Source organism: Ruditapes philippinarum, unplaced genomic scaffold (assembly GCF_026571515.1).
Source record: "Ruditapes philippinarum isolate M1 unplaced genomic scaffold, ASM2657151v2 ctg4206_1_1_1_1, whole genome shotgun sequence".
Classification (NCBI taxonomy): domain Eukaryota; kingdom Metazoa; phylum Mollusca; class Bivalvia; order Venerida; family Veneridae; genus Ruditapes; species Ruditapes philippinarum.
The window spans coordinates 59069-74543 of NW_026861595.1; the positions used below are offsets into that span (position 1 = coordinate 59069).

Sequence of the window (15475 nt, forward strand, 5' to 3'; positions counted from 1 at the left end):
GTTTATGTATCATTTATTCCGCTTTTTACTATTTTCTCTCACTTTTCAAATACTAGTGTATTAGCTATGGCAATAACATCAAATTCTGATGTATGCATTTTTAATTTCATGCTAAATTCTCCTTCTGTCATCATTTTTAAGTCATATAAAACAAAAATAAATCAAATAAGATACTTCTCATAGTACAGTATTAAAGGAACATAGCGCTTCATATATGAATAATTTATTTCCTTCTGTGAAATATTAATTAAAATGTGACAATAATGGATTTAAAACATGTGAGATGTTTATAAGCTGTGAAAATAGTGCTGAATGCAACAATTAAATGAAGTATTATTGAAAAATAAAAAGGTATTCGAAATTAATATAACTATACAAGGACAAACGGTTGCTGAGCTATTTAGCCAATTAGTAAAATTTTAACAACTGTAAAAGAGCACCTAAACAACAAAGCTTTTGAGAGATAAAAATAATAGCATTTTTAAGGCGTATGGGCCTTTAAAGACGCATTATTCCTTTTTGTAATTTCAACCCACTTGAGATGCCAGCAGATTTAATCAGAATTAAATGAGTGCAACAAAAAGCAGGGACTACCTACTGCTGACAGTTATCATTGATTGACAGGTACATTTGCAGTGAATAGCATGTTTCACTGTTTACTTGTTATCAATTTGTATTAAAATGCATGAGCTTTTAGTATCAATAAATTATATCATAAAATAGACACGAAATGTACGGATCATAATAATGATGAACAAAAAAAAGTCAGAAATATTTCCATTTGATAGTGATTGGTACTATATCTTAGCAAAGGAGCATGCTTCAACAGGTTCGCTAGCATTGGGGTATTTTATCCAAATGTATTGTTTTACATTTTTTGAAATGCACTTTACTGTGAATTTATTGCAAGTGTTGTAAAAGGTAAAGTGTTACTGTTCAAAATTATCTTAATTGTAAAATTCATGCCCTATGCCCCTGCCGAGTTGCCTTTAATGGCTGGAGCTTAATAATTGCAGCCACCGTGCATCCCTGCGTGATCATAAGAGCAGACTAAATTGGTTCGAATTATGGAAGTCTAATAATCTCTGAGCTTCAGCAGTTATGGTGGTTTCTAAATGACCTGTTTAAATTTTATCGCACGTATAAATCGTGCGATTGTTTGTTAGAAAAATCAATAGTGCTACTTTCTTAAGTTGTTTAAACGATTAACATTATTGTTATTTATCCATTATTTAAAAAAAAAACATTATTAAACACACGTCTGAACTTTCTAAAGAATTTGAAAAATAAAATGGATTCCTAAGGCATAATGTGCCTTTCATCTTTCAAGATTTTCAGATGAAATTCATGCAGTTTTCTCCTTGATTAACATTACTGCACTCATAGATATTTTTGTTGATTGGTAGTATTTGATTTAAAAGCAATGTAAATTTTGTGCTTAACAATTTTGAAAACGTATGTTTGCACCTTGGTATAATGTTCTTCATTGTGATGATGAAATGATGATGTATTTTCTATTTACAATGTATAATGCTTGAAGTAATGTGATTTAATTTGTTGTTATTTTTGCACCTGACAAAGAACAAAAACCCACAAGACAACGCAGCCCCGACACCATACAGCCACACAAGCAGGGGGACGTTTTGTCTTAATGTGTATGTTTAAAATAAGAACAACGAGAGAGCTTTCCTTTGACAGTTTCATGAACAAAACAGCCCTCTGTCTTTCTAAATTATAAAAGAAATGTGACACGTATGATTCTGCAAATACAAAATGTATACTACACAATCATAGGAAAATAATTCAATAATGTAAACGCTATGGTTTTTAATGCTGTTTTGGATGGAGGGTGGGTTGGCATTTATTGGGTTGGGAAATGTGTCACATAACAGTTGAAGAAACAAAAATGAATTATGCCAACACAGAATAAGATAATTAAGATAATTACGTAAGGGCTAAAAAATGTCAAGTTCAAAAATAAACTAAGCAAGTTGCACAATCGGTAAAGACGTCAAAAATACAATACTCCATCTTAAAGTCAAACTTATAGACGTCTATCAAGACATCAAAAATACAAACGCCATGTTTAAGTCAACCTTATTTGCGCTCTGTCATATACAACGCGAATATTTTATTACGTTGGGGTAGTAAATACAAATTATTTCAAAAATTGTTTCTAATTGCATCAGACAATGCTTTTACATATAATTATACTTCATTTGGAATTGAATACTTTCTTTCACACAAACGTTTAATTCATATTATGTAACTTTCAAGCCGAAGCTATTCTTCTTACTTCTATAAATATAATATGTATATACATTGTATAAAACATGCGGAATTATAATTATGATACTTTGAAAATAAAAGCAATGTTTAAATAACTCACTTTTTGTGAATGAAAAAAATCCTGACTTTAAACCACAGATAATATATTTGTTACTTTATAATATGTTATAAACTTATAAATATCAATCTTGGTAAAAATAAAATCCACACACTAAACAAATGAAAGGTGTAATGAATGAAGAAACAAGTAAAAACTGTAGTTTTTTAATGTTCGTGAAGTTGGCAGCCTAGCAGCCTAGCAGCCTAGCAGCCTGAAGTTGGCAGCCTAGCAGCCTAGCAGCCTAGCAGCCTGGCAGCCTAGCAGCCTAGCAGCCTAGCAGCCTAAAGAAAACTAAGAATAGTACATACATGAAAACCGTCTGAAATACATTAGTAGCACTTCTTTAGATCATTCCACGTCTTTTTTCAGTATCTCCAACTTAATTTTTTTAAATATTGAACTTTGCTTTTTTTTTTTTTCCTCTTCGAAATTTGAGCAGCCTGGCAGCCTAAATAAAACTAAGAATAGTACAAACATGAAAACCGTTGGAAATACATTAGCAGCACTTCTTTAGATCATTCCACGCCTTTTTCAATATCGTGATCTTTATTTTTTAAGATGTTGAACTTTATCGTAACATATTTTTTTCATTCTGACGCTTCGAAATTTGAAGTTAGCAGCCTAGCAGCCTAGCAGCCTAGCAGCCTGGCAGCCTAGCAGCCTAGCAGCCTGGCAGCCTAACAGCCTAAAGAAAACTACGGATAATACAAACATGAAAACCGACGGAAATGAGTCGGTAGCACATACTTAGACTATTCCACGTCTTTTTTCAGTATCGCCAACTTATCTTTTTTAAATATTGAACTTTGCTTTTTTTCTTTACTCTTCGAAATTTGTGAAGCTATCAGCCTAACAACCTGGCAGCCTAGCAGCCTGGCAGCCTAGCAGCCTAGCAGCCTGGCAGCCTAGCAGCCTAGCAGCCTGGCAGCCTAAAGAAAACTACGGATAATACAAACATGAAAACCGACGGAAATGAGTCGGTAGCACATACTTAGACTATTCCACGTCTTTTTTCAGTATCGCCAACTTAATTTTTTTAAATATTGAACTTTGCTTTTTTTTTTATTTTACTCTTCGAAATTTGAGCAGCCTAGCAGCCTAGCAGCCTGGCAGCCTAAATAAAACTAAGAATAGTACAAACATGAAAACCGTCGGAAATACATTAGCAGCACTTCTTTAGATCATTCCACGCCTTTTTCAATATCGTGATCTTTATTTTTTAAGATGTTGAACTTTATCGTAACATATTTTTTTCATTCTGACGCTTCGAAATTTGAAGTTAGCAGCCTAGCAGCCTAGGAGCCTAGCAGCCTAGCAGCCTAAAGAAAAGTACGGATAATTCAAACATGAAAACCGACGGAAATGAGTCGGTAGCACATTCTTAGACTATTCCACGTCTTTTTTCAGTATCGCCAACTTATCTTTTTTAAATATTGAACTTTGCTTTTTTTCTTTACTCTTCGAAATTTGTGAAGCTATCAGCCTAACAACCTGGCAGCCTAGCAGCCTAGCAGCCTAGCAGCCTGGCAGCCTAGCAGCCTAGCAGCCTGGCAGCCTAAAGAAAACTACGGATAATACAAACATGAAAACCGACGGAAATGAGTCGGTAGCACATACTTAGACTATTCCACGTCTTTTTTCAGTATCGCCAACTTAATTTTTTTAAATATTGAACTTTGCTTTTTTTTTTATTTTACTCTTCGAAATTTGAGCAGCCTAGCAGCCTAGCAGCCTGGCAGCCTAAATAAAACTAAGAATAGTACAAACATGAAAACCGTCGGAAATACATTAGCAGCACTTCTTTAGATCATTCCACGCCTTTTTCAATATCGTGATCTTTATTTTTTAAGATGTTGAACTTTATCGTAACATATTTTTTTCATTCTGACGCTTCGAAATTTGAAGTTAGCAGCCTAGCAGCCTAGCAGCCTAGCAGCCTGGCAGCCTAGCAGCCTAGCAGCCTGGCAGCCTAACAGCCTAAAGAAAACTACGGATAATACAAACATGAAAACCGACGGAAATGAGTCGGTAGCACATACTTAGACTATTCCACGTCTTTTTTCAGTATCGCCAACTTATCTTTTTTAAATATTGAACTTTGCTTTTTTTCTTTACTCTTCGAAATTTGTGAAGCTATCAGCCTAACAACCTGGCAGCCTAGCAGCCTGGCAGCCTAGCAGCCTAGCAGCCTAGCAGCCTGGCAGCCTAGCAGCCTAGCAGCCTGGCAGCCTAAAGAAAACTACGGATAATACAAACATGAAAACCGACGGAAATGAGTCGGTAGCACATACTTAGACTATTCCACGTCTTTTTTCAGTATCGCCAACTTAATTTTTTTAAATATTGAACTTTGCTTTTTTTTTATTTTACTCTTCGAAATTTGAGCAGCCTAGCAGCCTAGCAGCCTGGCAGCCTAAATAAAACTAAGAATAGTACAAACATGAAAACCGTCGGAAATACATTAGCAGCACTTCTTTAGATCATTCCACGCCTTTTTCAATATCGTGATCTTTATTTTTTAAGATGTTGAACTTTATCGTAACATATTTTTTTCATTCTGACGTTAATAAATTTGAAGTTAGCAGCCAAGCAGCCTAGCAGCCTGGCAGCCTAGCAGCCTGGCAGCCTAACAGCCTAAAGAAAACTACGGATAATACAAACATGAAAACCGACGGAAATGAGTTGGTAGCACATACTTAGACTAATCCACGTCTTTTTTCAGTATCGCCAACTTAATTTTTTAAATATTGAACTTTGCTTTTTTTTTATTTACTCTTCGAAATTTGAGCAGCCTAGCAGCCTAGCAGCCTGGCAGCCTAAATAAAACTAAGAATAGTACAAGCATGAAAACCGTCGGAAATACATTAGTAGCACTTCTTTAGATCATTCCACGCCTTTTTCATTATCGTGATCTTTATTTTTTAAGATGTTGAACTTTATCGTAACATATTTTTTTCATTCTGACGCTTCGAAATTTGAAGTTAGCAGCCTAGCAGCCTAGCAGCCTGGCAGCCTAGCAGCCTAGCAGCCTGGCAGCCTGGCAGCCTAACAGCCTAAAGAAAACTACGGATAATACAAATATGAAAACCGACGGAAATGAGTCGGTAGCACATACTTAGACTATTCCACGTCTTTTTTCAGTATCTCCAACTTAATTTTTTTTAAATATTGAACTTTGCTTTTTTTTTATTTACTCTTCGAAATTTGAGCAGCCTAGCAGCCTGGCAGCCTAAATAAAACTAAGAATAGTACAAGCATGAAAACCGTCGGAAATACATTAGCAGCACTTCTTTAGATCATTCCACGTCTTTTTCAATATCCTGATCTTTATTTTTTAAGATGTTGAACTTTATCGTAACATATTTTTTTCATTCTGACGCTTCGAAATTTGAAGTTAGCAGCCTAGCAGCCTAACAGCCTAAAGAAAACTAAGGATAATACAAACATGAAAACCGCCGGAAATGAGTCGGTAGCACATACTTAGACTATTCCACGTCTTTTTTCAGTATCGCGAACTTAATTCTTTTAAATATTGAACTTTGTTGTTTTTTTTTGCTTTTTTTTACTCTTCGAAATTTGTGAAGCTAGCAGCATAACAGCCTAGCAGCCTGGCAGCCTAGCAGCCTGACAGCCTATCAGCCTGGTAGCCTTGCAGCCTAGCAGCCTGGCAGCCTGGCAGCCTGTTAGCCTAACAGCCTGTTAGCCTAACAGCTTAGCAGCCTAACAGCCTAAAGGAAACTAAGGATAATACAAACATGAAAACCGTCGGAAATGAATCGGTAGAACATACTGAGACCATTTCACGTTTTATTTCAGTATCGCGATCTTCATTCTTTTAAATATTGAACTTTATTTTTTTTTTCATTCTGATGCTTTGTAATTTGCGGGATTTAACATGATTTCGAATAACGTAGGAAGTAGTCTAAGTCTTGGAACTTTTTCTCGGCTACTAATGTCGCTGTCTATGGACAATAAGTGACGTCATCTGAGTTATTTATGATATGCTATTTTGTATGGATATGTTTATAATGAAGTTGACGATGTTTAAAGCATATTTATTTAAGGTCTGTTAAGATAAAAATGTGTTGAAATGTAAAGAGATATATAATGCATATGTTTAAACGAACACAAAAATGAACATAAAGATTATCTGAACTTAAGAACAATACCCGTACGACACATCAAAATAATGGGGCGGTGTTGCATGCCTCTGTAATTGTTATGCTGATAATTTCACATCATATTATACATGTATATAATTTTCATTTTCCTCGATAAATGTTACTCACGTAAGTGCGTTACGCAAACTACGCACCGGGTTAGGCTCTCGTGTTTTCAGCAAAAAAGTGAAAGAAAAAAAAACAACAACAAAAAAAAAAAAACAAAAAAAAAACATGTATTAAATACATGTTGTTTTCATGGATCTATTAAAGATGTTTAAAAGGTGATTGCTCCATATATGAATATTTAATTCCTTTACTCTGACTCCAGTTTATAGACTTATTCGTCACCGTTTTCCGGTATGTTACGGGTTTACCTCTACACCAAATAAAGTATATACCACTATATATTTACTTTTCTATCATTATTTCGCCGTTTAAGGTGAAAAAAACTTGTCGTGTTTGAAAGTTATCAATGTTTTTATTAAAATTGAATTCTTTAAATTGAAATTCAATGAAATTAAAACAGTCGTAGTGGCATCTTCAATAATAAATAACGAGAAAACGTGATTAAACTTATTCATTTTACTTTATTTTTGTAAGGAAATATTCCTAAAATGATATTAAATTATTTTCCTGCATAGTAGTATCTGTTAATTCAATAACTACCAAAAACGAAGATTTTGTTATTACACTCCATTAGCGGAATTTCCAACAGGAATGTAAAGAAAGTACCGGAAAACGGCGTTAAGCTATGTTTTTGAATTCGTGAATGTTTGCCGTTAAAGGAATTTAATTTAAACTAAATGTTAGAAAATTTCTATAGGCTATTAATTTACGAAATGCATTTTTTTTATTATTCATGCTATTTTGCAATCAATCTTCACCTCTTCGTCTATATAAGAAGATTCGCGGATCTTCATCTAAATATGAAGATGCATGAAGTACAGTAAACATTGAGAAAAACTCGTAAAAAAAATAGCCCAGTAGGAGTGCAAAATCTACACCATGAGACATACTCGACAGAGAACCAGTCCACCTCCAGTATATCGGGGACCAATCGGGAAGTCCTCGGCTATTATCTATAATAATATCAAAGGGCCGAAAAGTTGCGATTGATCGGTCTACCTCCTGAAATTGGAGAAGAGCCAAGTTGGGTATGTAATGCGATAGTTAAGCCGAATACACAAAGATGATGGAGACTATGGTTTATTAAGCGTTAAAATTGCGACACATTTAAGGTAATTATTTATAATTATGCATTTTTGTTATTTTCAAAGACATAGATAACAGAGATAGGCAACTTCCTAGCCAGTTAATATATCACGCGTACCTAACTTGTAGCAAGTAAAACTTATTAATCAGTAAAGTAATACATTTTCTGAAAGCTGATGCATAATTTTGTCTCTGGCTGCAGGTTAAAATATTTACAGTTCCCACTCATATAAATGTTACATCATTTTTTTAAAGAGAACTACATACTAATTTTTGTTACATAACTATTCATATGACGAATAAACTGGCTCAGTGGGTATGTTCTGCTATGTTTTTCTAAGCGAACGCTGGGACATAAGAAAAAAATATGATATTAAAGGATCAAATCCATTAAGTTTTTTTTCACTTTTTGATAGACATAAGTGATATTTAAATGGAGAGTATAGGAGCTGCTTATCTCTGTTATATATGTCTCTGCTATTTTCTATTATAATTGTTGCAATTGGACATTATACCAGTTCATGATTTTTGTCTACAAGTAAGCAGAAATATACGGTGGCACAAAGGTGACATGTGTGTGTTTTGATTTATCTCGTGCGCACGAGATGTTACTAAGTCGTGGCCACGAGATAGATAAGTCGTGGACACGAGATACACGAGATAAAATTAAACAATATAATAAAAAAAATATAATCTGTAAAAAATCAAAATGAGGTATCATTATGTTAAGTTAAAGTTTAGTACGTATTTACAAAAATAGATTGGTCTCGCGCGGCGTAAAAACGTAGTAATAAATTTTTACCGACTTAGTGTTTTAAATTATTTTTTGGATGCTCTTTACATGTCTCCGCCCTATTTCGTCACACTACCCGATATCGTCTGATCTTTCAGCGCTTTATGCATATAAGAATCACTTAAATCGTGAAGGTCAAGGGTTATAACACATACTGTTTATAGTTATGATGTTTTTAAGGACTCATGATGAAGAATTGTTTTTGCTGCTTTAACAAATAAAATTAAAATCGTCTACGGACGAGTAATTTGTTAGAACAAAGTTAAGTATCTGTCCAGCATTACCTTGTTTTCATTGTTTCTCTTTGAAATGTAGGCATAAATGTAAAACATTTTCTCATTTTTATTCAAAATCTCACAGCAGCTTTTTGGCCCTTTTTATTTTGATTATAATTCAGTACCATTAAGAAATTTTATATATAAAAAAAAAAAAATTTCCCAACATTTTCCATGTGGTCTGAAAATATATTGTTCAAAGTATTGATTTACCTGAAATGAGCTCTCAGTTATTGCAAATGGGCATTCAAGCTAGCATTCCCAAGGTGTTGTTTATTTCTAAATGTCTAAAGTTCTCTAAGGTAACTTTTAACAACATGCAAAACTTCAAAACATATACATGTCAATCGCAATAGCAGTAATACATAGTGATTGCTACATATCTGGTTCGTCTATTACCCAAAGTCAGGGAAATATTTACTTTTTTAAAGTTGTCCGCAAATATGGGTAGATTAAGGGTCATGTATAACAGAAAACAATCTTAGCTGTGATAATTATAATTAAGTATTTTTTTCACTCATCACTTAAATATTTACAGATAGAAGCCGTATATTCATAAACGATTCATACTTCAGGCAACGAATGTGACTAGGTCTACATTTTTAAATAAAATAAGAAAAGAAAAAATGATTTTTTTTTCTTTAATTTTCTCTTAAAAAAATTTGATTACATCTTTTATTTGTTTACTTTTATAGATAAGTATAAAGGTCGAGTGTTGTTCCCGTACATAAGCAATATATTTTTTTTCAGTACAGAACGATTGATCTATTGAAACCACAGCAATTTGTAGAAAGAATCCTCACTCGCATCCGGTAAGCGACTGATCCTGTATGTTGTAATTAAGGGTGTGGCAACATAGTATGAGTAAATTTTTATATATGAAAATAATTATTCTTCTAAAACAATTTCCAAGCATCCAAGAATGAGTTAAATATATACTACAAATGTTAATTCGCTTATAAAAAGTCATTAACATCTTTTTATTCATTTTTTATTGAACAATTAGGGTAAGTCTTCACCGAAAATAGATTTCCGATTACCTCCCTTTATAATATGAAATGTAAATTCCGTAATATCCTTTTCATATAATGCTTTTTTGGACTTACAATATTGATAAATCTTTATTTGAGTTTCAAATTAATGATATATAACCATAAAAAATTAGTTATAGGGACTTTAAACAACTGCATTAACCCTACTAAGAAATCACAATTGAGTTCAGCGTATTTTCAACGACTTTAAACCAGATAAAATATAGTTTACATATAAATTTAACTTTAAAGTTGCTAACAAGAAGTTTTAATGTTATATCTTATCATTTCATGCGTTTGTTTTGTACAATTCAATTCAATATTTTATTTGGCATAAACATATTCAATGTTCATCGCCATTACACAACTTTAGGAACTGACAAGGAAGTCATTACCTGTTTTCGAACGTGAAATCTGAATTCAAGTGTAATTGAATAGAAATTCAAAATCACAGAATGCAAATATAATGGAATATTAATAATAGTAAGGGATTGCAATAATGCATTAACTCTATTAGATGTTTTTACAAACTAGGTTAACACCATGCGGTGTGATCAAGAGAAGTTGGCAGCTCTTCGGGTAAGGATTGAAATAATGCGAAAAAGGAAACAAAACTACCAGAAAGAATCACAAATTGCAGTTGATAAAAAATCTCAGCAGATAAAAGGTATTTTTATTTGTCACTTTTAATCCTTGTTAAACCATTTTCGCAAGTGACAAATTTAATGCATTTGAAGTTTGAATCATATCCCAAACTACGCAAGTTACTAAAATAAAGCCACACTATCACGTGTATAATTCGTTTAATGCACATGTTTTTCAGGGAAAGTACGCATATCACTTATAAATATCTGCCTGCCAGTCATTTTGGCCATTCAAACTGAACTTGTTCACAACCACTTTTAGAAACTTTTTACAAACGGATTTTTTTCTATGACTGCCCTTTTCACGACATTAAGCTGATAAATCTTATTTGTATAAACAACAGTTATCTCTACGGCCTTCTTCTTTTTCAAATGAGTAAATGAAAAACACAAATAAGTATTCGGTTGAGCGTGATATTATGCTCATTATTACACTAATCATCGGAAACAACTATAGATAGGCTGACAGACAGACAGACTATTATTTCGTTCATTCAAATTTAATTTTAAAATCGAATGGAATTATGACAAAATATTCGTGTGTAGAGACTTTGACATATGCATTCACTTTCCATTTTCCCATGGACGTGATGATACTTTATGTGTTCAATCATATTCCCTGTTACCAAAGAAACAGATGTATAAAGTTATCTTCTAAAAAAAAACATTCGTGCTCATTTAAAAGACAACTTAAAAGTCTTTGACAACAAAGAAGACTGCAGTAAACCATTCCTAAAATAACTAGTCGTACAATCTGATTTGAAAATGTAAGAAAATAATTGAAATGTAAAAGTAGATCAATTTACTTTTTTTGGCCACTACTATTTTCTGTCAAAATTGTTATTCTGATTTGATGTAAATGAAATTTAAACACACACTGCTTACGACTTTTAAACCGGATGCTGTAAAAAGTATATTGCCACTGATATTTTAAAGCAGCACACCTGCAGATTCATCCTGATCTTCATGAACATTTTGAAAATGTATTTTAAAGTATACTATTGTGACTTGAACAAAGAAAGTTATTGTCAAATTGCATATCAGCACTTATAATCCACGAAAATTACCAAAGAAAAAGATGTAAAGATATGCAAAAATAGCACTTACTGCGTTAGTAACGCAGTAGAAATATGGTGATAAATACTGCAAAAGTCTGTCATTAATTGTATATCAGATGAAAATTATCACGTGTATCTTTTACTGTTACTTTTCTTAAAATCTTAGTACATTTTGCCATGTTAAATTTTCTTTGAATTCATGTAAATTAAACTCGTATTATTTTTCGCTAATTGTCCCTATAATTGGCTCTAACTTGGTAATTTATCAATGAGTTATTTGCATACTTGGACAAAACAAACTTTTGGACAAGACGTTTTAAAAGATTCAAACTGATTCATAAGTAGACAAAAAACACTTGTAACCAAAAAGACATGTTGTATAATTTCGATATTACTGTGACCTTTTATGACCTGGATGAATTTGGATTATAATTTCATTTGTCATTTATTTATGGAAAAGATTTATACTTGGCCAAAAGAATAAATGTGACGAGACAGACGTCTTAGAAATTAAAGAAAGATAAAGACTTGTCTTTTTGTCTTTAATTTTCTTTACAAAGATATGTTTAAAGTGTTTATTTGTCCCGACATTGGCATTTGTAAAAACTGACTGTGAATTTGGTTAACGATTATCGCAAGTCAGATTCTTAAGCTAAAAAGAAGGAAAGTTGAGTAAACTCTCAAGAAGAATAACTGAAATTTATCAGTTCCTTTTTTAGCACAGCTTTTACGCATCTAAAAAGTAGTTACGATAATTTATATCACTAAGGAGTGATTGTTTGTAATTACTTTTTAACACCTGATCACATCACCAACGAGTTATCTTATCATTCTAAAAACTTCCCAGATAAACCATTGCTAAAAATTTGTGGTTTCCGAAGGAATATTGACCCTTATCACCAATTAAATAATGCGTGCTAAAATCTTAAAAAAGTATGATTCCTCATTTATAAGCATAAACATTAAACTACAACAACGGTTTATAATGTCAGTGTGTACATACATTATTTCTTTGTATACTAATTGTTATCTATCAGCAATATAAATGGCAAATAGTTATGTATTTCAATTTGGATTGTATTTGTTTTATTTCTAGATATAATTAACAATTTTTAAGATTTTTTTACCATTTTCATGCTTATTATTATAATTATTGTTATTAATTATAATATTAATCAGCAAAAGAAAGTAATAACAAGATTACTGTTACGGACACAGAAGTTGATGATGATGGCAGCACAACGTCCACAGAGGATTATCCTGACAAGAAAAGGAACCGTGAACAGGAGGTAAGTGTCATATCATCAGACGAAATCGATGAAAAGAGAACAGACGAAAGTAACGAAGATGACAGACAAAGTGAAGAGGCAGATGTGACGCGTTTGCCAAAGGTTTTTGATACAAGTGTTTCCGCAGAGGATTATCCTGACAAGAAAAGGAACCGTGAACAGGAGGAAAGTGTCATATCATCAGACGAAATCGATGAAAAGAGAACAGACGAAAGTAACGAAGATGACAGACAAAGTGAAGAGGCAGATATGACGCGTTTGCCAAAGGTTTTTGATACAAGTGTTTCCGCAGAGGATTATTCTGACAAGAAAAGGAACCGTGAACAGGAGGAAAGTGTCATATCATCAGACGAAATCGATGAAAAGAGAACAGACGAAAGTAACGAAGATGACAGACAAAGTGAAGAGGCAGATGTGAAGCGTTTGCCAAAGGTTTTTGATATAAGTGTTTCCGCAGAGGAGTTTGAGGAGATGCTTCCTGCAAATCAAATATCAAAACAGAAGAAACTCCAATTTGTTAAGGGTTGGACACATATCGTTGCTGATAAATTTAGTAAAGTAAACCCGGCCTGTATATTAAAGTTCAAGTATCACAAAGTGCAAGAAAAAAAGGAAAATTCTTTTAGAAACAGATGCTTCTTCTTTACGAAGGCAGAATGTAAACATGCAAATTGTGGTGTATGGACTATGAAAATCGACAAAAAGCCAAAAAGAGAAAGTCAAGTAGTTATTACGGTTACACAGACACAGCCTGTGATAAAACACAAAAAAGCTGGTAAACGGCAGTTGAGTAATACTCAAAGAAAAAAAGCACAGGAACGAATGAAAAAGGAGTCAGTGGAAAGTATTTTCTGGCAACAATATGAAGATATGCCTGAAGCTGAATTAAGAGCAGAAAACTATACCAAATGTCAGTCAGGAACAATTTTAAGAAAGGCAAAATCTGAAACTAAAACCGGAGACATTCTCCACCCAGAACCGTTTACTGAATTGGTGATTTTGAAAGAAGTTTACGACGAGGAAAACGGATATATACAGAAATTCATATGCCCCATTCATGGCCTGTCCTTTACACTGAAGGTTCTCTGAACGTCCACCAAAAAATGTTGAAACGCCATGTTCTTGGGGTTTTTCTATTTAGATGCAACTGGACACAAGTAGTAAAGAAACAGCACCAAAAAAGAGTACTATACTATTCAATGGTAATTAATGAAACCAACATGCCAGTGGTACCAATATTAGAATTCATTACTGATCATCACGCAACGAATTTTATAATACGACCATTGTTAACTTTAAAAACGGCTCTTGGACCAAAATTATTCCCACGTAGAATAGAGGTAGATTTTTCTTGGGCAATAATTCATTTAGCGTTCTTCTCACCATTTAATTACATGACAATTAATTTCAGTAATCTGGAGAGAATGCCTTGAAATTTGGGCACCGGAAAAGAACGACTGCCACTTTAAACGGTTGTGCACGTCTGCTGTGTTCCACATGATTAAGGGCAATACGGTGTAACCAATGAAAGAGAAAGTTAAAGGACGATAAATTGAAGAGAAATAATTCTAAGAATGGTGGCACTGTTGCAGAATACCTACTAGATTACGCCAAAAGCTTGTGGAATGTATGGAAAAATATTTTGTACTGTCCTCAAACAACAAGAAAAGAACAAAAAGCAGTCGAAAAAGCTGTAGGAAAGATGACGACTATGATGAGGAATGCGTCATTACAAACAGACGACAGTGACGAAGACAGCATTTTCACAGAAGGTAATTTTGATAATTTAGGACTAATTTCCTGTACAAATAAATAAAGCGTCGTCTAGCTTAAATCACTTCCTTACAAGTTAACAAGTTTGACTTCCGCTGAGTATCTTTTCAAAGATACTTCTTGTTTAGATATTGAATGAAGTAACAGGTCGATATGCAAACTCATTCGGACAAGAAGTGTATTAATTCACGCTTATTAAAAACTTCATGATGATAAACTTAACATTAATTAAAGTTGATTTGTTCCATTAACTTTGGCATTTAAAACAAAAGTAATGAACATCAAAGAAAACATGTTTGTTGAATTCATAAATTCAAAGTTTGTAAATGAATTCGTTTTGTTTCATATTATGTTTTATGTTGTTTTTGTTTGTTTTGTTTTTTCAATACAGATTTTGGTCAAAGTGGATTGATAGGAAAAGACAAGGAGGAGAAACTAGGTATTCGTGAAAGATCACCGTTTAGGGCATTATTTATCCATAACCTTGTCCAAGATGATTCAGAAGATGATGACGAAGTTCCTTAAAACATTTTTATCACATGAAGCTTATTAATTTAAACATTCACAAAACAGACTGCCATTGTATTCCTATGTGAGTGGATGTATGTTGAAGGAATTTTGGGAAAACCCGCGCTTCCCAATGCCTCCGTAGGTTTTTTGGATGAAAATCGTATAAGAAAAATGTGTTGATGGGGAAAAAAAATTTTGAGAAGTGTGAGAGTTCGTAAAGGGGACACTCAGGCCCAGTAGTCTGGGGGGTAGATTAAGAAATGTGAAAATGGAACAAGGGCACGGAAAGGGTTTAAGTTAAAGGGGAAAGAAAAGAAAGAATACCCCGCAGAAAGACA

At 33.3% G+C, this 15475-nt stretch overlaps 1 protein-coding gene across 1 annotated transcript; it reads left to right on the plus strand.

The window, feature by feature from the left end:
* The first annotated feature begins 2956 nt into the window (after window positions 1–2956).
* Window positions 2957–13943, plus strand: LOC132716265 (stage VI sporulation protein D-like). Its single transcript, XM_060699498.1, has 3 exons — window positions 2957–9644; window positions 10398–10530; window positions 12745–13943. The coding sequence occupies exons 2-3, from the start codon at window positions 10407–10409 to the stop codon at window positions 13941–13943; spliced, it is 1323 nt and encodes a 440-aa protein (XP_060555481.1). The 5' UTR covers window positions 2957–9644; window positions 10398–10406.
* Window positions 13944–15475: the final 1532 nt, after the last annotated feature.

Bases quoted from the DNA above. Each gene is read 5' to 3' on its own strand.
- LOC132716265 (XM_060699498.1), top strand. From the start codon at position 10,407: ATGCGGTGTGATCAAGAGAAGTTGGCAGCTCTTCGGGTAAGGATTGAA. The intron at 10,531-12,744 runs GTATTTTTATTT...AATATTAATCAG, and splicing joins AAAATCTCAGCAGATAAAAG to CAAAAGAAAGTAATAACAAG.